The following is a 23,414-nucleotide window of genomic DNA, read 5'->3' on the forward strand; positions in this document are numbered from 1 at the left end:
TTCAGCTCACATCAGCCGATGGTGGATTTAAAGGTCACCGACAAACGAGGTCAGACTTAAACTGATTGAACTTTTGCTGCAGAGGTAAAATTGAAGCGGACCCTGCGGTGGCTCAAACTGAATCAGCGTGGGAAGTCTGCGGCACGCCGCCGCCGCTGCGAGCGGAGGCCGTCCATCAGCGAGGGATAACAGTCGTCGTGTGACGCCCGGGAAGCCGCTAACGCACCATTTCTGTGACTGATGCGAGTCATTTCCTCGCTGACACACGCTCTCCGAGGAGAACTCCCACGCACTCATAAACCACGACACACACACGGCGCGCACTATTAAAGTTACGTCTCCTCGTGCTATACTGCAGAATCGTGACTCGACATCCTGTCAGCGACGAGTCATTACGAGACAACATCGGCGCCTCGACCAATCACACGCGCAGACAGGAGGGTTTGTTCGGAGACGTCCTCCTCACACCTCGACTGGTTTTCCAGTGAGCAGCAGTGTTTCACTAAGTCACTGTTTGTGCTGCAGAGGGCTGTTAAACAGTAATGACCTGTGAGCAGCTCAGAGGCTTTTAGCGCTGCTTCAGTTCAGCCTGACAGGAGTGCAGAGGAGGAGAGCAACACATCACATTTACTTCAAACAACAACGCAACGGCTCAGGCACGACAACCGCATCCAAACAGCACCTAACAACAAACACAACTACAACCAACCCCTAATCAAGCACCAACCACAGTAAGCCACAGCCAGCACCGACAGCGACCGCCAGACAAACCAACAGTCTTCAGTTCAATTCAGTTTTATTTATACATCAAATCACAACAGTGGTCACCTCAAGACGCTTTATATTGTAAGGTAGACCCTACAATAATACAGACAACAATCACATGACCCCCTGTGAGCAGCACTTTGGTGACAGTGGGAAGGAAAAACTCCCTTTTAACAGGAAGAAACCTCCGGCAGAACCAGGCTCAGGGAGGGGCGGGGCCATCTGCTGCGACCTGTATCCAGAACAGCGCGCCACCAACAACCTTCCAATAATGATCTTTGGAACAGTGAAACAGTGCACTGTGATCCAACAGTGTGTATCCAGTAAACATCCAGGACTTCCTGTTTCAGTGTTTGTGGACAGATGTGGAAAAATGAAACACCTTCAGATGACAGCTGATGGTGCCCAGACTCTTCACCTTTATGAAGAGGCCTGGTTTGACGTGATTGGTCAGTACCTAAGTCCCGTTACAGGAACTGAAGCAGCATTCGTGCTCCCACACTGTGCAGCAGAGGCTGTGAGCAAACATACTCCAGCATCGTTTTCCTTGCACCCATCGGACAGACAGGAGCAGCTTCACTGATCTTCTCCAAAAGAGGATGTTGAGAAACCATCCGTCACGCTGCGATGTGTTTTGGGTGTTGTGATGTGGAGGTGTGAAACCTGGCTGTGTCTGCTTCACAGCCGGAGTTCGTCCCGAATGTTGCTGCAGTTATTTTTCAGAGAACAGGATGTTCGTTTCCTTCACTCACATAAATACTTTGAAAGCTTTTTTTCCTGTCATATTGAAGTAGTGAAAGCTGTAGGCGTTCAGTGATGCTCAGGATGTTTTCACTATTTTCTGCTGTGGAAATGTTCCTGCTGGGAGTCATGGTGAGATTAATCTGATTACTGGTTGTGAGTGAAGCGAGGTTTGTTTTGTCCCTGTAGGCAGAACTCTGGGCCCAGAGGGTAAGAGATCGAGGTCGTGGTTCTCAGACGGGAAATGTTGGACCGTTTACTCCAGGCTGCAGATCTCTGCCCGAAGGAGGCGGAGGCGGATCTTTGCGTGTTTGCTGCTTTGCAGAAAGTCAAAGCAGAGAGGCGTGTGTGCAAATATTCAGATGAGGCGATGTGCATGCCTGCGTGGTGCAAACTGAACCTGCAGGAGCCTCCATTGTTTCTCCCTCCGTCTCTCCCTCACCTGTTGCGCTTGAATGGGAACCATGGAAACAGAGCGCTGCTGTGGCAGCTCTGAGCCAATGAGCAGCAGCCGCAGCTCGTCTCCGCGGCACATTAATTGTTTTCTGTGTTTATGATGTCAAACCGGATTGTTTGTTGGCTGCTGCAGGCTGCGGATGCACAGTAACGTCTCGCAGAGCTCGCTCTGCTGCATCGCTCTGCTGCATCGCTCGCACCTGCGACCGTCCTTCATCATAAACAAACACGCCGCCGTCTGCTTTGGCCTCGGCTCGCAGGAGCTCACGTATGGATTCATTCGCAGCTCAAAATAGTTCCAATAATCATGCTTTCATTTGCAGGGAAAGCAGCGACCTTCAGGCTGAGGCCTGCAGAGAAAATGAATCAAAACTGAAAAAAAGGTCTTTAAAGCTTCGTTCTGTGCTGAGCTGAATGTTGTAAACAAACACAGAAACTCTGTGAAGCACGATTCATCTCCATGTTTGATGTTTATCTGCTGTGAACTCAGATAAACGTCCCGTTTACGCTGCTGGCGCTCCTCCACCGCACACCCACCTGCAGGTGGATTCAGAACGCTACAACGGGACAGGAAGTGAGGTTAAGCCCCGCCTCACCTCTGGAATCATGTCTGACTGCGGCGGTTAGAACCTGTGATGGTCGCCAGTCGGGGGGCTGCGCTTGGACTCAGAGAACTGAAGTTACAGTCAGTAACCCCGATCTCGTGCTGTCGCCCACAGCTGCTGTTTCCACAGGGACACATTTCAGCAGCGCACCCCTCATTCACACTTCTATCCACAATTATCCACAATACTTCAGCTGATGGTCACACGGAAACATCTGCACGGACGATTGGTCTGAACGCCACCTCAGACTTCAGTCCTGCTCGTTCTTTAATAATTTATTTTTATTCTATTTTATTTAATTCGACTGTATTTTAAGGAGCTTTTAAAGCTTTAAAGACGGTATTATTGTATTTCATTACAAAGCTTTATTCTACTTGTTTTCTACTCAGTTTAGCTTTTCCAGCTTCATCAGCCTCACATCTGTCTGCTCTCCTCCTCAGTCTGGGAATCTTAAAGCTCTGAAACCCTCAGACAGTCCTGAGTTCCTGAGCTGAGGGCGTTCCAGAAGAAAAGTTGGAAAACCGGGATTTGTTTTCCGGCTGTGAGTGCGGCTCGCAGCGAGTCACAAATACAGCAGATGGATTTTAGACGTTTACAGCTGCGTTTGATTTTTGTGCCGTCGTCTCGACCGACCGGCACGAGGCTTCATAACTTTATAACAACCTGTCGGAGCTGCTGGGTTGTTATCAGCTCAGTGACTGTTCATGTTGCTGAGAGCAGGAGCGGCGCTGTGGAGAAGAGTGTGACTTCAGGCATTTCTGTGGGTCGAGGCGTTTGAGGTGCTGTGCAGAAGGACAATGATGAGCTTCAGATCAGGAGAAATGGTCCTTTACAGGAAGATCAAACCGCCACACGCTAATCGTCAGCTGTGATGTGACCTCATAGGCAGGCAGAGCAAACATGAGCTGACTGTAAACCGCGGCGACAGCCTCTGATTTCACTCAGTGACCTTTGACCCTCAGCCCATTGGAGCGTCCGCGCTGTGTTTTGTGCCAACTGCTCCTTTAATGTCCCGGGGAGGTCGGTAGTTTTCCACGCCGGGTTGTAAAGAAGAGGCTCGGCAGGTGGGAGCAAACAGCTGCTTAGATACCTGGGAGTCCAGCGTCGCAGGTTCAAATCCAGCACGTGACCTTTGACACGAGCACAAACATGTTGCTCACCTCCGAGCATCCTGACGTCAAACCTGCCCAACGACAGCGAGTTGAAGATGGTAACATGAAACAAACTAACGCTGGCTAACTGCAGTGTTTAGAAGCTCTTTACTCCTCGCTGCACCGTGAAGGACTGCAAATAGCTCGAGCTGCTCTTCATCACCCGACAGGAATCGCACACAGAGATTCCTCTCGCTGCAGAATGCCGAGTGTTGCTCAGAAATATAGTTTGATTGAAATGTTTTACTTGAATTTTTACTTTTTTTCTCTTTAATCTGCTCTAAATGATTCTAAGACCTGGATTTTAAACCGTTGGCGTCGTTGAGGCTGACGCGTCTTGTTTCCGAGTGCAGGTCATCAGAGACGCTCAGGATTGACGGGTCTGACTGACGGTCGCTCGCAGCATCGTTTCACGTTCACGTTTTTATTTTTCTGCTGATTCCTGCGAGCTGCAGTAAACCTCGTCTCTCACCTCCTCGCTCCGCTGCCTCCCCTCCTCTCCCCCTTTTGTTCTCCGGCTTTTCAAACACTGCCGCCCCTCCTCCATCGCACACTCCTGCTCTTAGAGTGTGTGCTTCTCTCAAACATCGTTACTCCTCCCTCCCTCTGCTGAGTGTGTGCGTTGCGATGCGCTCTCCGGTGAACAGGTGTCCGCTCAGTCTCAGCCGGCGCTCCGGAGCAGAGAGCAGATAGACGCTCGCTCGCTCGCATCCCCGGATCGGACCAAGCATCGTAGCTGGGGGGCGGCTGCAGTCCCCCCCCACCCCTCAGAGATGCCGCAGAGAGCCGGAGGCTGCCGGGAGGCTTCAGTCAGAGAGATTTAACCCAGCCGAGGAGCCTCTGCGCTGGGAGAGATCTGCTGCTGAGCAGCCTGGTAGACTTCCTTCGGAGGACCCGACCCGCAGCTTCTCCCGTGAGTATCGCGGCGCCTCGCCGAGCATCCGGAGACAGAATCCAAACTTTAGCTGTTTTATTCCGCCTCGGCAGCTTAGGTACAACTTTGATCCGACAGGTGTACCCCGGACCGCGGTACGGTCCACGTGGATCCACGGCGTTCTCGTCTTTTCCCCCACAGACGCTCATCACTTACTGAACAAAGTCCTCTCACACAGCAGCAGATTTTCAGGTTCACAGGTCGATGCAGCGTGTTAGAACGTACATGCTGTTCTCCTCCTCTTCTCCCTGAGCTGTTTGGGCTTTCCTGAGAAGCTGAAGATATACACTTCACCCACCCACTGTGTGTGTGTGTGTGTGTGTGTGTGTGTGTGTGCGTGTGCGTGTGTGTGTGTGCGTGTGTGTGTGTGTGTGTGTGTGTGTGTGTGTGTGTGTGTGTGTGCGTGCGTGCGTGTGTGTGTGCGTGTGTGTGTGTGTGTGTGTGTGTGTGCGCGTGCGTGCGTGTGTGTCAGGTCGGACAGTAAGACCTCCCGCTTGGCTCAGAGGTGGAACCAGAGGTTGGCAGGAGATGCTCTGATCAAAGACCTGAAGCCGCTGTACTGCTCGGGAGACTCCCGATCCTCACTCAGCCTGGACAGGTGAGGACACACACAGACGCAGACACACACAAACACGCACACACACAGACGCAGACACACACAGACGCAGACACACACAAACACGCACACACACACACACAGACGCAGACACACACAGACGCAGACACACACAAACACGCACACACACAGACGCAGACACACACACACAGACGCAGACACACACAGACGCAGACACACACACACACGCACACACACACACACAGACGCAGACACACACAGACGCAGACACACACAAACACGCACACACACACACACAGACGCAGACACACACAGACGCAGACACACACAAACACGCACACACACACACACACACACAGACGCAGACACACACAAACACGCACACACACAGACGCAGACACACACACACACACACACACACACACACACACACGCACACACAGACACACACACACACACACACACACAGACGCAGACACACACGCACAGTCCCCACGACTGCGCACACCTGTTTACCTGTTTGTGTTGCATTATAAGGGCCGTGTTGCGGCGGCAGTGTGTCTGTCTTTTATATACAGTCTGTGGAAAAGGAGGGACGTGAGCGTTTGGAGCATCAGCGTGTTTGTGGTCAGTTTGAGAAGTCACCGTTGCCATGGTTACGTGCATGCATGAGAAGAAGTGTGACCTTTGACCTCTGAGCTGTGTTTCCGGTCAAGTTTAACACTGATTGTAGTGTGTGTGTGTGTGTGTCTGTGTGTGTCTGTGTGTGTGTGTGTCTGTGTGTGTGTGTGTGTGTGTGTGTGTGTGTGTGTGTGTGTGTCTGTGTGTGTGTTGATGTGAGTGGCTGCGTGAACAGGAAGCTCACTGACTGTTTCAAGGCTGCATTGTTTCCAGTCACTCATTGATCTGGAGAACGATGATGATGACAACCTGCAGCGCACACAAACGTGTCGTGATTGCAAAGCTCTGAGTCAGCCTGCACGACCTGCACTGAATAATCAGAAATCTGCAGTTTGTCCAACATTAATCCTCACAGGTGGGCAGTGGGCAGACTTTGATCTCACCTGGGGAAGCGCCTGCAGGTGGGGGGCGGGGCTCACCTGCTGCAGGTGTCTGACAAATTCTGTCATCAGAGAGTAAACCGCTGCGGCTGTTTTAATTGGTGAATGAATATTTGAGTGTTTTTACAGTGAAGTCGATGCCTCCTGACTGCGCTTCCTCACAACGCTTACAAAACCAATTTGTTCCTCTTTAATAATTTACACTTTTCTCTCATCAGTGACCAGCACACACACACACACACACACACACACACGCGCACACACACACACACACACACACACACACAGTTGTGTGTGAGCCATTACTGTAACATTAACAAACACTAAGCATGAGCTTCAGGCCCTCCCGACTCCCTCCTGACTGCAGCACAGCTTTGCTTTCACACACATGAAGGCTGAGAGCTTTTCCACAAAGAAACGAGTGAAATGATGAGAAGAACCATCTGAGCTGAAACCTGAAAGGTGTAAAAGCAGCCGATCTCACAGCTGGAGGTGAAATTAGCCTTTCAGTGGGGGTGCTGGTTATTCCAGGTTACAGATGCTCAAGATTAGCAAAGAAATCCATTTATTTCTAACAGAGTCATGTCAGCTGCAGAGAGCCAGCTGGGCCCTTAAAGATAAGAAACCTCTGCGATGCCCGAGGGTCCCTTTGTGTCCACAGCAATGGCCGCTTCGCACAGCTCCTGTCCATTTACACCAGGGCGGGTACTGGCTTCCACCCGGACGATAGGTGTCGCCGCTCAGGCCGAACCGCCACATCAGTGCTGATACAGGAGCAGAAGAACCAGTCCGACCTGGAAACCTGCGAGTTTTCTTGCAGAACGTTTCATATTTTCAGGCTGTCGCAGCGTCTCTCTGTGTTACAAAGACCAAAGGTTGCTCTGCAGCCTCTGTGGATGTGACGTCATTTGTATGCCGCCGTTCGCCATGGTGAGCACAGCAAGCCTAACATCCGGACCCATGATTTTTAGCTTCATGGTTGTCGCCATGCTTTTGTTTGTAGTAGTGTGAGAGCTTCACTCAGACGCAATAATCTGATAATCAGTAACATCCAGTCAGAAGCCTCGAATTTTACTCTCCAAAACTGGAGCTCAGAGTTTTTGGACAGTGTTTTAGTGAAACCAGCAGCCCTGTCATTAGTCAAATAACTGTCTAATAAAGCTTGAATCTCGAGCTATTTTATATTAGGATTTATAACAGCTGATGAATATGGACATTTTAAAACTCATGTTTTCAGACTCCTCCACTTGGAGGAGTTCAAGTATCTCGGGGTCTTGTTCGCGAGTGATGGGAGAATGCGGAGATCGACAGACGGATTGGTGCGGCGGCTGCAGTGATGCGGACGCTGCACCGGTCCGTCGTGGTGAAGAGGGAGCTGAGTGTAAAAGTGAAGCTCTCAATTTACCGGTCTATCTACGTCCCTACCCTCACCTATGGCCACGAGCTGTGACCGAAAGAACGAGATCGCGGATACAAGCGGCGGAAATGAGCTTCCTCTGAAGGGTGGCTGGCCTCTCCCTTAGAGATAGGGTGAGAAGTTTGGCCATCCGGGAGGGGCTCAGAGTAGAGCCGCTGCTGCTCCACATCAAAAGGAGCCAGCTGAGGTGGTTCGGACATCTGACAAGGATGCCTCCTGGGCGCCTCCTGGGTGAGGTGTTCCAGGCATGTCCTACCGGGAGGAGGCCCCGGGGCAGACCCAGGACACGCTGGAGAGATTATATCTCTTGGCTGGCCTGGGAACGCCTTGGTGTTCCCCCGGATAAGCTGGAGGAGGTGGCTGGGGAGAGGGAGGTCTGGGCCTCTCTGCTTAGGCTGCTGCCCCCGCGACCCGGCCCCGGATGAAGATGGATGATTGGATGGATGTTTTCAGACTTGATGTTGCATAGTTTGTCCACCAGGGGGCACTCTGCAGCTTCCCTGTTGGCTACACAAATTTTTGGAATGCCAGGAAATCAACCAGCTGACCTGAACAGTGGGGAATGGTGTAAGCAAGTAAATAATAGAGCTGCTCATAATAAATGTTCAGGGAATCTCTTTGTTTCATGTCTGAAAGTAAACATTATTTTCTGTCAGCAGATTTCCAATATCAGTCAGGCCCCATTAGAAAGGCTCAGCATAAACACAGCCCACAGCTCTGTTCAGTTGCAAACTTTGAGCCTGAATATAATTTAAACAGGTGAGTTATAAAAACATCCTCCCCTCTGCATTTGTTTTGAAGGAGGAAACATTTTGTCGTTTTACAAACAAGAATATAAGTGAAAGGTAAATAAAAAGTAGAGGATCAGTAACAGAGCCCTGTGGAGCTCCATGACCTTTAAAAACACGCTCCGTGACGACCTCTCTGGTTTCTGTTAGTCTGCTGGGTGGATACTGGATACCAGTCACAGCAGATGGCCCCGCCCCTCCCTGAGCCTGGTGCTGCCGGAGGTTTCTTCCTGTTAAAAAGGAGTTTTTCCTTCCCGCTGTCGCCAAGGTGCTGCTCATAGGGGGTCATATGATTGTTGTCTGTATGTATTATTGTAGGGTCGACCTTACAATATAAAGCACCGTGAGGCGACTGTGGTTGTGACTTTGCGCTGTATAAATAGATTGAATTGAATTGTATCCACAGAAATCCTGTGTGGGGTTTAAAACGCTCCAATGCTCATTATGTCCTGTTTTTTGAACAGCTGCTTTCAGCACATTACTTACTGTAAGCAGCTAATTCAGCTGCACATCCATTCTTAACCCCAAAGGAGGTTTGTTTCTTCTCCTGGTGTTGAAGCAGCTCCATGTCACACTACGCTGTCACTCGCTCTGTTAGTAATACATAACTAAAGTGAGTCTCCCCCCTACAGGGGGTACGAAGGGGGAGACCAGAACGGGCTGTAAATGTGTGAGTCTGCTTTAGTGAGAAATGGTACCAGACCGAGCTGTCCACAGGAGAGCATGGTGACACTGGGTTTGTTAGGATGGGCGCTTGTTTGTATCATCTGCTCCTGAATGATTTCTGTGCTTCCCACATCCTGATGAAAGTTGTTGCTCTAAATGCCGCCACACTGAATCGTGTTAAATACGTGATGTTTGCCTCTGCTTTCCCCACAGTTTAGCGTTCAGCTCTTCATGTTTTAGAGGTTTGAAAATGAGATGTATTTTTTAATCCAGTCTCCCTTCCTTTGTGTTCGAGGCTGCAGGATTAAATCATGAGTCATTTTGCTAACAGCAGGTTTTTATGGCGAATTCATTAGCGGACTGATTACCTGCTATTCTAAACGACCGTCCTCGCCATCCTGCGAGCAAATTAAGCTCTGGTTTCAGACACAGAGCCGCCGAAGCCCATTTTCCCTCTGATGTGATGATTGTGACACACACGGTGCGGAGTAAGTGAGCCAATCAGCCACAGCGTGGCGGCTCAGCGAGGTCTTACTGGACTGAGGCCACGATGGTTGGGCAAAGCGGCAGCTTTCATTGGGTACCAGCCGGGGGCGCCTCGCTGCAGGTGTGAAGAAGAAGAGTCAGGCAGTAATAAGAGAAAAGCTTGTGACGAGGCGACGCTGAGCTTAAATATGCATCAAACGGCGGACAGAGCGAGCTGACGTCACAGAATCATTATGATGATAACGACTGGAAAAGTGTTACAGCAAACATCTGGAGCAGCTGGAGGCGTCACATCATGCAGCTCTGTCAGACTCATGCACATGGGCTGAGTGGGGGTGTTACTTTCTGCTTTTACATCATTTACTATCCAGCCACTTCATTAGGTACACCTGCTCAAACAATAATCAGCCAATCACAAGGCAGCATCAGTCTCTGAATCAGGGACTCTGAACACAGCACAACTGGGATTTTCCCACCAACCACCTCTGAGTCTACAAAGAAAAGTTCCAGGGAGCAGCAGCACAGTCAGAGGTCACTCCTGTCGGTGAGAACAGGAAGCTGAGCCTACGATTCACACAGACTCACAAACCCGGACACCGGAAGGTGGAGAAACACTTCCTGGTCCGATGAGCGTCGGCTGGTGGACATTGGTGGCACGGGTCCATCCTGCCCGTGTCAGCGGTTGCTGCTGACCAGGTCCGTCGACCACAGTGTCTCCAGCAGGAGCTCATCTCTGCTTTATGGAGACGAGTCCACTGCCCTCAGACGGCCTCCACAGTCACGGGTCCAACAGCTCTGGGAGGTGGAGGAACGGGACTGTCCTCATGGATGCAGCTGACAAATCTGCAGCTGATGTCGCGATGATGTCATGTAACCATGGACCAAAAGGAATGTTTCCAGTACTGTGTTGAATCTGTGAGTTAAAGCAGCTCTGAATGTTTCCTGTTTAAAAAATGTTGTTGTTGTTTTGCGTGCAGAGAGCAAAGTGATGCAAAAGAAAAAAAGGCAAAAGCACAAACAGGTAAACGCCGAGTTTCTGGGCCTGAGCGGAGCCTGCTGCTCAATCCTGACAGGACTCAACGTGCTTCTCTTTTCCATTCAGGCTGAGCAGCGAGAGCAGCTTTTTCTTCTTTAGTTCCCTGCAGGAGCCGTTTGACAGTCTCCTCGTTTCAGTGACATGTTGAACTTATCCCGGCGTAATGCGGAGAGCGAGCGAGGGCCGGAGGCGACGGGAAGCCGTTTAGCTGCCTGATCAAAAACTGAATGGATTTTTTTGACAATGCGACGGCTGAAGGGGTTTCAAGCAGAGCAGGACCACTGACAGGTTGAAACTTTATACATGCTGCAGCCTTTTATAAAGGCTGAATATTCATTATCTTTAATCAAGTTTGACTCTTTATGCTTCCTGACCAGCTCCACGACAAGCTCACACCAGCTCCTCCTGGCTCATTTGTGGGAAATATGATTTGACAGTTTTCTGGTCAAAGATGGAGATTCGAGTAACAGACAGTTATTTTAATGAATTGAATCATGTTTGAGACTTAATGGAAGAGTCTGTGGATTATTTTCACCTGAGATAAACAAACGTGTTTATTGCCTCAAAGGAGCTTGCAAAGAAAAGCGTCTGGACTTCTTTGAGTTGCTTGAAGACGTTTCACCTCTCATCCGAGAAGCTTCTTCAGTTCTAAGGTCAAATGGTGGAGAGTCCCAGATATAAACCTAGTGGGAGTTTCCCCCCACAGAGGGACAAAAGGACCCCTGATTATCCTCTAATCGCCTGAGCCAAGGTGTGAAACTGGGCGTGGGTCCCAATCAGCCAGAGTTTCGGGTGAGTTCATTGTGAAACCTGGCCCCACCTTATCATGCGAAGTCCTGAGGTCAGATGGCCCAGGATGTGAGTGGGTGTTAAGGCGTCTGGGAAGGATCTCAAAACTGGATTATAGATGGCAGAGAGTTGGTGTCGTAAACCCCGCCTCTGTTCAAAGATGGTCGCTCACAGTGGACATAGATGCTTCTTTCACTCCTCTTTCAAACCATCTGTCCTCTCTGTCCAAAATGTGAACATTGGCATCCTCAAAGAGTGACCTTTGACCTTTAGATGCAGATGGACTGCTGAGTCTTGTCCTGTGGAGGTGGCTCTTCTGTGTTGTGCCATGCGCTTGTGAAGTGGCTGTTTGGTCTCTCCAATGTAGAGGTCTGAGCATTCCTCGCTGCACTGTACAGCATACACCACATTGTTAAGTCTGTGTTTTGGCGTTTTGTCTTTCGGGTGAACCAGTTTCTGTCTGAGTGTGTTGCTGGGTCTGAAATACACTGGGATGTCATGCTTGGAGAAAACTCTCCTGAGTGTCTCTGATACACCGGCTACATAGGGGATGACAATGTTGTTGCGTCTGTCCTTCTTATCCTCCCTCGCTGGTGTCTGGTCTTCTTTTCTGTGCCTCTTTGCTGACTTTGAGAACGCCCATTTAGGATAGCCGCACGTTTTGAGTGCTTCCTTTACATGTGTGTGTTCCTTCTTTTTTCCTTCAGGCTTAGAGGGAACATGTTCTGCCCGGTGGTGTAGGGTCCTAATTACTCCAGGTTTGTGTTCCAGAGGGTGATGGGAGTCAAAGAGGAGGTACTGGTCCGTGTGTGTGGGCTTCCGGTAAACTTCAATGTTGAGGTTGCCGTTCTCTTCAATGTGCACAGCGCAGTCCAGGAAAGGCAAACAGTCGTCCTTTGTGTCTTCCCTGGTGAACTTGATGTTTTTATCCACAGCGTTAATGTGCGCAGTGAACTGGTTCACCCGAAAGACAAAACGCCAAAACACAGACTTAACAATGTGGTGTATGCTGTACAGTGCAGCGAGGAATGCTCAGACCTCTACATTGGAGAGACCAAACAGCCACTTCACAAGCGCATGGCACAACACAGAAGAGCCACCTCCACAGGACAAGACTCAGCAGTCCATCTGCATCTTAAGGATAAAGGTCACTCTTTGAGGATGCCAATGTTCACATTTTGGACAGAGAGGACAGATGGTTTGAAAGAGGAATGAAAGAAGCATCTATGTCCACTGTGAGCGACCATCTTTGAACAGAGGCGGGGTTTACGACACCAACTCTCTGCCATCTATAATCCAGTTTTGAGATCCTTCCCAGACGCCTTAACGCCCACTCACATCCTGGGCCATCTGACCTCAGGAATTCGCATGATAAGGTGGGGCCAGGTTTCACAATGAACACACCCGAAACTCTGGCTGATTGGGACCCACGCCCAGTTTCACACCTTGGCTCATGTGATTAGAGGATCATCAGGGGTCCTTTTGTCCCTCTGTGGGGGGAAACTCCCACTAGGTTTATATCTGGGACTCTCCACCATTTGACCTTAGAACTGAAGAAGCTTCTTGGATGAGAGGTGAAACGTCTTCAAGTAACTTAAAGAAGTCCAGACGCTTTTCTTTGCAAGCTCCTTTGACTACGATGACCTGGATGACTGAGAACCTTCACAGACATGTTTATTGCCTCGACTTTTGCCGCGTGCTGTAAAACTGTGGACGTCCTCAGAGGTTCTGATTGGTGGTTTTGGCAGCTGCTTTAGGATCTAGTCTGTCAGCATTACTGATGTAAAGGATCCTGTGATGGTAACGGGTCCAGAGTAAGCAGTGGTTGCTCAGCATAACTCTGGTTCTATGAGGATGCCAAAGCTGTAATTAACATTTGATGACACATGTGATCCCTGTTTGTCTGTATCCGATGCTTTATCCCAACAGCTAACGTCGATCTTTGCATTTCCATCCCAGCAGACGCCTCCCGGGTGTTATGACGCAGCAGATGCAGAACCTACAGTTGTCCCAGACCAGGAAGTGCCCCGGCGGGCCGGCCTCCCCCAATGCCGCCAAGCGCCTCTACAGGAACCTGTCGGAGAAGCTGCGAGGAAGCACCTCCTCCTTCGAAGATGCCTACTTCTTTGGCAAGACGGATCGGCTCCGTAAAGCCTCGGTGAGTTCAGGCGCGCCTCGGTCACTGCATCACTTTACTTAGTTAACACGGCAGGTTTGTTTTAACTGCAGCACAGACGCTGGACATGAATCCTGCGGGGTTTGAACACAAAGAGCCGCACGAGGCCGATGTTACTCTGACAGTTCATCGCTCAAAAATCCATTTAAGCTAATGGTAAATGGTAAATGGCCTGTATTTGTATAGTGCTTTACACAGTCATCCACACATTCACACACTGGTGATGGCAGCTACATTGTAGCTACAGCCACCCTGGGGCGCACTGACTAATGCGTCCTCTTAGTCAGCCTCCAGCTTTAATTTGTGTCCTAATTAGCAGAAACTCATCCAGTCTTCATCAATGCAGCAAACAGGAAGTCTCTTTACGTCTTGGGATGAGTGTGAAAGTCAGCAGTGAAACTATCCTGTCACCGCATGGCTGAGTCTGTTTGCAGACGTGCTTTACGCTCACACAGCAAACAAGCTTCACATTTCAGCAGCTGGAAACTGTTTTCTGAATAAAAACACTAACATACGGCACAAAAACATGAATAAAGGTGTTTTAATCATCATTAATGTGTTCAGTTTTATTTACATAGCACCGAATTACAGGTAGCACAGGTGTCACAGCGCTGTTACGCTACAGTAACACAGAGAGCGTGCAGGCACTGATGTTCAGGTATTCGCTCAGATCGAGTCTTTAAAAAACTCCTGTATCCTGATCATGAAGCTGTGATAAACTCTCCACATGTTCATGTGATGCTTTTTTCTTGTGCTAATGTTGCCGTGGCGATGGCTGGCCTGACGGGGGAAACCCCGTCTCTGACAGAAGGATCGAGAAACGCGCTTCGCTAATTCTGTTACCGGCGATGTCGTCAGAGCCTCTGCTCTCGACTGTCGCGTCTTTCATCTGATCTCAGACCAGCATCGTAAAGACAGACTGTTCGTCACTCCACGGCTGCAGAGTTCGGTGAACTGAGAACGTGGAGTTACGTGCCTCACTCGAGGACACTGTGGACGCCGTCTTTGGTTTGTAGCAACACGCCATCTTTTCTCAGGCTCGTCTCTGTCTGCTGCCATCGTCGCCGCCTTCCTGCTGCCCTGCGAAACATTTGGTTGCGGCGACTCATCATGTGTGACAAGTGTTACATGTCATGTTGCACGCGCACTCTCTCTGCCAGCCTGCTGACATTTACAAACCAGCCACAGCAGCAGACATGAAACAAAGAGGCAGACGGGGGAGGAAACAAAAGCCTCCAAGCACAGCGAGTACGAGTCGATCTGCAGAACTCTGCTCACGTTTAGGCTCACAGTCCAAATCTCCACCATCCAAAGGTCCCCGTGTTCATTCTGCAGGAGCCCAAACTCACAAAGACCTGCAGCAGATGGAGGGAGACAAATCCACAAAACACACACCAGGGTAAGGTTCTCCAAAACAAAGATAATAACCAACCCCAACAAAGTCCAAAAACCATCCAATGGGAGTCCAGTGTCCACAGAACAGCTGTGGCGAGTTCTCAAGGACGTCCCAAATCTGAGCTGTAAATTAGTATCAGCTGAACCAGTCGAGATAGTAAACCATACCAAACAAGTTCAAACCCATCTCTGGTGTAAACACAACACCAGGTTCAGAGTAACAAGTAGAAACAAACAAAACCGTCTGAATCCAGGATGACGGAAGCTCGTTCCCAAACTGCTGTGCAAGGGCTGCACCTGAAACTGTCTTTAGTTCTTAGAAGTTGAACCTCTGCTGCAGATTGTTCAGAGTTGTTCGGCAGCAGGAAAGCAAACCTCCAGGACTACATGAGACACTTTCAGTCCACACAACAAGTGTTTCACGATCGTGATCTAGTTTAAAACCACAACCATTGATCTTAATCCTAAAGACACCGACACGGACTGAAAAACTGTGACTGGTCCACCAGGCGAGTGTCCAGGAAACACCTCCAAACCCAGTCACAGGTGACTGAATCCAGTCAAAGAGAGGTGGAAACATCACTAACAGAACTGAAGTGAGCCCAAACCGACACTGGTGATGTCGCCACTTCAAAACCTCAAAGCTGTTTCTAAATCCAGAAGCCTGATCCAACTTTGAACCAGGGCCCACGTCGCGTCTGATGGTCTGCAGCTCCACCTGCACCACCCGGCTCTGTGTTCTGTTAAAGGCTTTGTGGTTTCAGGAGGCATAGCTCAGCGCGGCGCCGCCCTCAGCAATAACAGCCACGCAGCGGCCTGCAGGATGTTTCTCTGTTCACACGCTTTGTGATAAACCTGAAAGCAGCCGCCACGCTGTGGATGGTCGCTTCCGCCCTCTGTCAGCCTGACAAAGAACAAAAAGTTTCCGCTCGCTGCCGTCACGTCTACAGAGACAAGCGAAGGAGGAGCCGTTTCCAGCCTGAGCAGAGAAACACTTTGTTCCCGTTTCATCAGCTTCCTCCTCGCTGCTTCTTTACTCTGTGAGGAGGAAACATTCAAAAAGTCGTTTCCAACACTCGGGTTTGACATGTGGTCTCTCTCTCATTCAGGTTAAACTGAAACATCGAGAAACGTAGTGCAAATACACTGAATACAACTTTGGTTATGCCACAATTATAAATAGATTACTGTGTAATTACAATACATTAGTGTAACTATTGTATAATTAGTGTAATATAAAGTGTAGTGATAATAAATGAAAAACACATAAACATCTTAGTACAGAGTTGCAATAAATAATTATAGTGTAATTATAAATATTGTATTTACATTATTTGTAATTAAATACAGTGAAATATTCTGTTTATATAAATATTATTATTACATTTTTATAATTACATTGTGACGTTAATAAATTAGTTTAATACAGTTTATGAAGAATTAGTTTAACTTTAGTTAAACATGAGAGCATGAGGCTGGGTCTGTAATTTCACTGCAGTTACATTGTAACTGACATACTGTAGTGTAATTACACTGCAGTATGATGAGTGTAATATGACGATGTGATTATAATATATGGCAAATACAGTATATTTATAATAATAATTACAGGAATGTTTAACTATAAAACCCATAAATAAGTAAAGTTTTAATATTCTGGCGTGATTGTTTTAAATTACAGTGCATTTATAAATGAACGGACTAATTAATCATTAGTTACAGTCATTCATGTTACATTATATTACAGTATTTTTTATGTCTACCAGTCTTATAATGAAATAAAGTGTGATTACTGTTGAGTACAAAGTATAAAGTACAAGTATGTAAAATTCTGAAGTATTTAAAGTAAAGTTTGAAGTTTGGTCAGTAAAGAAACATTTTTCCCTGAATAATAAAATTCTTCTTTTGCTGTTTACAAAAGATTAAATTAAAATAATAACAAAATAATCCAGTTCAGTGTGACTAAGTATGATAATAATACATGATAACTGCTTTATTTTAGTTTCTGCTGGTCAGTTTTTGACAGCTCGTCAGAATCCAGACTTTTCATTGCTGGTTGAATCCTGTCACCGATGGCAGATCTCAGGTCGCCACGGTTTCACTCGCTGTTTGTGAGCTCAGTGAGAACAGGCGGCTCGTTTCAGAGACGCTGAGCCGACGCTCGAGCGAGTCAGCAGACTACGTCCACACGTACCCGGGTATTTTAGAAAACGCAGATTTTTCAATGCGTTTGCACCTTCTGTCCACACGTAAACGGCGTTTTCGGTCACTGAAAACGGAGATTTCTAAAAACGCCTGCCAGGGTGGATATTTTCGAAAACTCTGGTTTTGCATTTACGTGTGGACGAGGAAAACTCAGCGTCAAAGGTGTGCGCTTTTTTTGATGTCACACTGTGCGCCACGTTATTGTTTCGGTGAATGAATTTCTACAATACTGTTAATTCTACTCTCTGCAGTGTTTAAATGCTTACATATACACACAGTTACTGTCCCTCCACACATACGACTCTGTTCTGCTTCTATGCCCCAGCTTTGTTTACTTTTTCCCACCGAGGCTTCTAGACTTCTGATTGGCCAACATTTCTACACGGTTAAGAATATATCGCCACCTGTTGCTTTGGCATGTTCCTAGCAGCATTTTCCTTCATTTCTGCCTTTACGTGTGGACGGGGTTATTTTTGAAAATGAAAACGGAGATTTTCCGTTTTTTCAAAAATACCCGTGTACGTGTGGACGCAGCCTCAGAATCAGCAGATTAAAGAGTGAAAGTGACTCAAATCATCTCATCTCCACGTCAGCAAAAAGGTCGTTTTCAGCTGCTTCCTCTTTGAATAAAGTGTCATGTGACCTGAGCTCACCGACAGACTCACAGTCACACACACACAGTGTCTCGGCACAAACGTGGAGAGATCAGGAATCCTGAGGACGGCTCGTCTCACTGACGAAACTCCTGCACGCCTGTTCCCATGGTAACCACATGATCGTGCACACATGTCATACGTGTCCGTTTCACGCGGTGATGTCCCCGCGGCGCCTGAAAGGATGCTGCACGTGAGGTCTGAGGGGGATGAAGCAGCGCGGTGGGAGACGTACAGATGATCCGAGCAGCGGCGTTTTTTAAACTCGTGACACGTGGAAACTGAGAAATGTTATCTGTTCTTTAAAGATGTCAAACAGCTGCTGGAACATCTGGCGGCTGCTTAATGACATGATTGGTGTAAAGCGAGCGCCCAGAGAGCTCGGTGTTTCAGACACTGTGGGCTCATGAACCATCAGGAAGCTCCGACTGTGGATCAGGAAACGCTGCCGTTCGATGGTTGTTGTTTAGCTTCCTGTTGTTTTGCTTGTTTTGGCTCCAGGTTTGTATGATCTTCACCTTTGGTTTGTGTCATAAAGTCACGTGACCACGTGTCCAGACTGGTAAAATGCTGGTTCTCACTTTCAGACGATGCAGGGCAGCGACTGCATCTTCGAGGCGGTGGAGCAGCAGGACCTGGACGCCGTGCAGATCCTTCTGTACCAGTGTTCGGCCGAGGAGCTGGACCTGAACACTCCCAACAGCCAGGGCCTGACGCCGCTCGACATCGCCATCATGACCAACAACACGCCCATCGCCAAGCTGCTGCTGAAAGCCGGCGGCAAGGAGAGCCCGCACTGTGAGTACGCCACATCAGGCAGGTTCGGCCCTGAAGCCAGACCGCAGCACACACAGCGTCCGAGTGTTGGTCTTTAAACGTGTCAGACTTCATGTTGTAAATCTGTGTCACAACCACCTGAAACGAAATCCGTCCCGCCGGGCCGTCACTTCGAAAGGTTGAAAGCGTGTCGAGTGCTGTGCTTCATCTGTGCGAGCACTCCAAGCGACGAGGCCAATTACAGCTCCACGAGCCGGGAGACTCCTCGGTCTTACCTCCGCGTCTTTATCAGCTGTCACGTCTGATGGAGTGTGCCCGCTTGACCTTTCAGTCTGACAGAAACCTCATTTACAGGCGAGCCGTCGTCCCGTCAACGCGGCTTGTCAGGAGGTCGCTCGGGTCAGATGTGGGCGTTTTGGGTTTTCGTGGCGTGCGACGCAGAAAACAGACGTTTGTGCCACTAAAAGAGTCGAGACCTGAAGCACGTCCTCCTGCAGCGGCGTTCACTCAACAACTCAGACGTGAAAAAGCCAACAGAGGCTTTCAGAAGACTGACGGAGTGTCGGTCGGCTCTTCCTGGTGAAACACTTCCAGAAACTCTTCACATAAAGAAATCGTTTATGCATACACAGAAAGTACCAAAGAAACGGCTCCATCGTGCTGCTGATCGTTGTTACTGTTAGCAGCCTGTGGCCCCATCAGTAATCACTGCTAATTGGTTAATAACTGATTTGTAAACCAGCTGCTGGCAGATGTGTCGTTGGGTTGTTCTGTGGTTCAGAGCGCCGGGATCAGCGATTAAGCTTTAATTAAACCACAGCGACCTTTAGCAGCGCGCTACATAAAACATGATCGTTGCAGCTCTCAGGAGCTGCGGGTCGACAACAACCTGCAGGTCTGAAGAACAGCCCAGCTCTGTATGAGGTGCCGTAAGGGACATTATTACTGAAACGCTCTCTCACACACAACTGAAACGCTCTCACACACACAACTGAAACGCTCTCACACACACTACTGAAACGCTCTCACACACACAACTGAAACGCTCTCACACACTACTGAAACGCTCTCACACACACTACTGAAACGCTCTCACACACACAACTGAAACGCTCTCACACACACAACTGAAACGCTCTCACACACACAACTGAAACGCTCTCACACACTACTGAAACGCTCTCACACACACTACTGAAACGCTCTCACACACACAACTGAAACGCTCTCACACACTACTGAAACGCTCTCACACACACTACTGAAACGCTCTCACACACACAACTGAAACGCTCTCACACACACTACTGAAACGCTCTCACACACACTACTGAAATTTTAGCTCTCACACACACAACTGAAACGCTCTCACACACTACTGAAACGCTCTCACACACACAACTGAAACGCTCTCACACACTACTGAAACGCTCTCACACACAGTACTGAAACGCTCTCACACACACTACTGAAACGCTCTCACACACACACAACTGAAACGCTCTCACACACACTACTGAAACGCTCTCACACACACTACTGAAACGCTCTCACACACACTACTGAAACGCTCTCACACACACACAACTGAAACGCTCTCACACACACTACTGAAACGCTCTCACACACACAACTGAAACGCTCTCACACACACTACTGAAACGCTCTCACACACACTACTGAAATTTTAGCTCTCACACACACTACTGAAACGCTCTCACACACACAACTGAAACGCTCTCACACACACTACTGAAACGATCTCACACACACAACTGAAACGCTCTCACACACACTACTGAAACGCTCTCACACACACTACTGAAATTTTAGCTCTCACACACACTACTGAAACGCTCTCACACACACAACTGAAACGCTCTCACACACACTACTGAAATTTTAGCTCTTACACACACTACTGAAACGCTCTCACACACACAACTGAAACGCTCTCACACACACTACTGAAATTTTAGCTCTCACACACACTACTGAAACGATCTCACACACACAACTGAAACGCTCTCACACACACTACTGAAATTTTAGCTCTTACACACACTACTGAAACGCTCTCACACACACTACTGAAACGCTCTCACACACACAACTGAAACGCTCTCACACACACTACTGAAACGCTCTCACACACACAACTGAAACGCTCTCACACACACAACTGAAACGCTCTCACACACACAACTGAAACGCTCTCACACACACTACTGAAACGCTCTCACACACACACTACTGAAATTTTAGCTCTTACACACACTACTGAAACGCTCTCACACACACTACTGAAACGCTCTCACACACACAACTGAAACGCTCTCACACACACAACTGAAACGCTCTCACACACACAACTGAAACGCTCTCACACACACTACTGAAACGCTCTCACACACACAACTGAAACGCTCTCACACACACTACTGAAACGCTCTCACACACACAACTGAAACGCTCTCACACACACTACTGAAACGCTCTCACACACACTACTGAAACGCTCTCACACACACAACTGAAACGCTCTCACACACTACTGAAACGCTCTCACACACACTACTGAAACGCTCTCACACACACAACTGAAACGCTCTCACACACACAACTGAAACGCTCTCACACACACAACTGAAACGCTCTCACACACTACTGAAACGCTCTCACACACACTACTGAAACGCTCTCACACACACAACTGAAACGCTCTCACACACACTACTGAAACGCTCTCACACACACTACTGAAATTTTAGCTCTCACACACACAACTGAAACGCTCTCACACACTACTGAAACGCTCTCACACACAGTACTGAAACGCTCTCACACACACTACTGAAACGCTCTCACACACACTACTGAAACGCTCTCACACACACAACTGAAACGCTCTCACACACACTACTGAAATTTTAGCTCTTACACACACTACTGAAACGCTCTCACACACACACAACTGAAATGCTCTCACACACACTACTGAAACGCTCTCACACACACACAACTGAAACGCTCTCACACACACTACTGAAACGCTCTCACACACACACAACTGAAACGCTCTCACACACACTACTGAAACGCTCTCACACACAGTACTGAAACGCTCTCACACACACTACTGAAACGCTCTCACACACACACAACTGAAACGCTCTCACACACACTACTGAAACGCTCTCACACACACTACTGAAACGCTCTCACACACACTACTGAAACGCTCTCACACACACACAACTGAAACGCTCTCACACACACTACTGAAACGCTCTCACACACACTACTGAAACGCTCTCACACACACAACTGAAACGCTCTCACACACACTACTGAAACGCTCTCACACACACAACTGAAACGCTCTCACACACACTACTGAAACGATCTCACACACACAACTGAAACGCTCTCACACACACTACTGAAATTTTAGCTCTCACACACACAACTGAAACGCTCTCACACACACTACTGAAATTTTAGCTCTTACACACACTACTGAAACGCTCTCACACACACAACTGAAACGCTCTCACACACACTACTGAAATTTTAGCTCTCACACACACAACTGAAACGCTCTCACACACACTACTGAAATTTTAGCTCTTACACACACTACTGAAACGCTCTCACACACACTACTGAAACGCTCTCACACACACAACTGAAACGCTCTCACACACACAACTGAAACGCTCTCACACACACAACTGAAACGCTCTCACACACACTACTGAAACGCTCTCACACACACACTACTGAAATTTTAGCTCTTACACACACTACTGAAACGCTCTCACACACACAACTGAAACGCTCTCACACACACTACTGAAATTTTAGCTCTTACACACACAACTGAAACGCTCTCACACACACTACTGAAACGCTCTCACACACACAACTGAAACGCTCTCACACACACTACTGAAACGCTCTCACACACACAACTGAAACGCTCTCACACACACTACTGAAACGCTCTCACACACACTACTGAAACGCTCTCACACACACTACTGAAACGCTCTCACACACACAACTGAAACGCTCTCACACACACTACTGAAACGCTCTCACACACACTACTGAAACGCTCTCACACACACTACTGAAACGCTCTCACACACACTACTGAAATGCTCTCACACACACTACTGAAACGCTCTCACACACACTACTGAAATTTTAGCTCTCACACACACTACTGAAATTTTAGCTCTCACACACACTACTGAAACGCTCTCACACACACTAATGAAAACCAAGAGGATTTCAATTGAACAGGAAGGCATTTTAGCTGCACAGGAAGGTGAGGAAAAACAAATAACACATTAATGCACAGCTAACACCGCGGTGACATCTACAACAGTCTGTTAGAGGTATAATTGAAAAATCTTTTGCCTTCATCAGTGACTATCCAAACATTGTTGTAGGATAGCAGCCTATTGCAACAAGTCGGGGCATCCTGGCTATGCTAGCTGCCCGTATAATCTGGAAAGACTGTGTCTGACAGTACCTCATCTACAATGAAATTACATCAGATCCTTGTCATTTTTTACATACTTTCTTTGTTTTTTGAGGTGAGAACCAATGAAGAAGATGTTGAAAGATTTTTTACTTGTGCTCTGCAATGTATTGGGGCGCTCCAAAATGAAAATTCGGACAATATCAGACAAGAGCGGCTTTATAGAGAGCTAGATGATCATACA

At 48.3% G+C, this 23,414-nt stretch overlaps 1 protein-coding gene across 2 annotated transcripts in view; it reads left to right on the forward strand.

Annotated features, from left to right (window-relative positions):
• Positions 1–23,414, forward strand: part of ankfn1a (ankyrin repeat and fibronectin type III domain containing 1a) — a 104,968-nt gene that overhangs the window by 32,021 nt on the left and 49,533 nt on the right. The window contains exons 7-9 of one of the 2 annotated variants that reach the window (XM_026177781.2): positions 5,125–5,250; positions 13,432–13,630; positions 18,489–18,699. In XM_026177781.2, the coding sequence (XP_026033566.2) occupies positions 5,125–5,250; positions 13,432–13,630; positions 18,489–18,699 (536 nt within the window). The remainder of the gene's footprint in view (positions 1–5,124; positions 5,251–13,431; positions 13,631–18,488; positions 18,700–23,414) is intronic. The other variant, XM_080305768.1, reaches the window with a different exon arrangement.

The sequence above is a fragment of the Astatotilapia calliptera genome, chromosome 8 (assembly GCF_964374335.1).
Source record: "Astatotilapia calliptera chromosome 8, fAstCal68.1, whole genome shotgun sequence".
NCBI classification, from domain to species: domain Eukaryota; kingdom Metazoa; phylum Chordata; class Actinopteri; order Cichliformes; family Cichlidae; genus Astatotilapia; species Astatotilapia calliptera.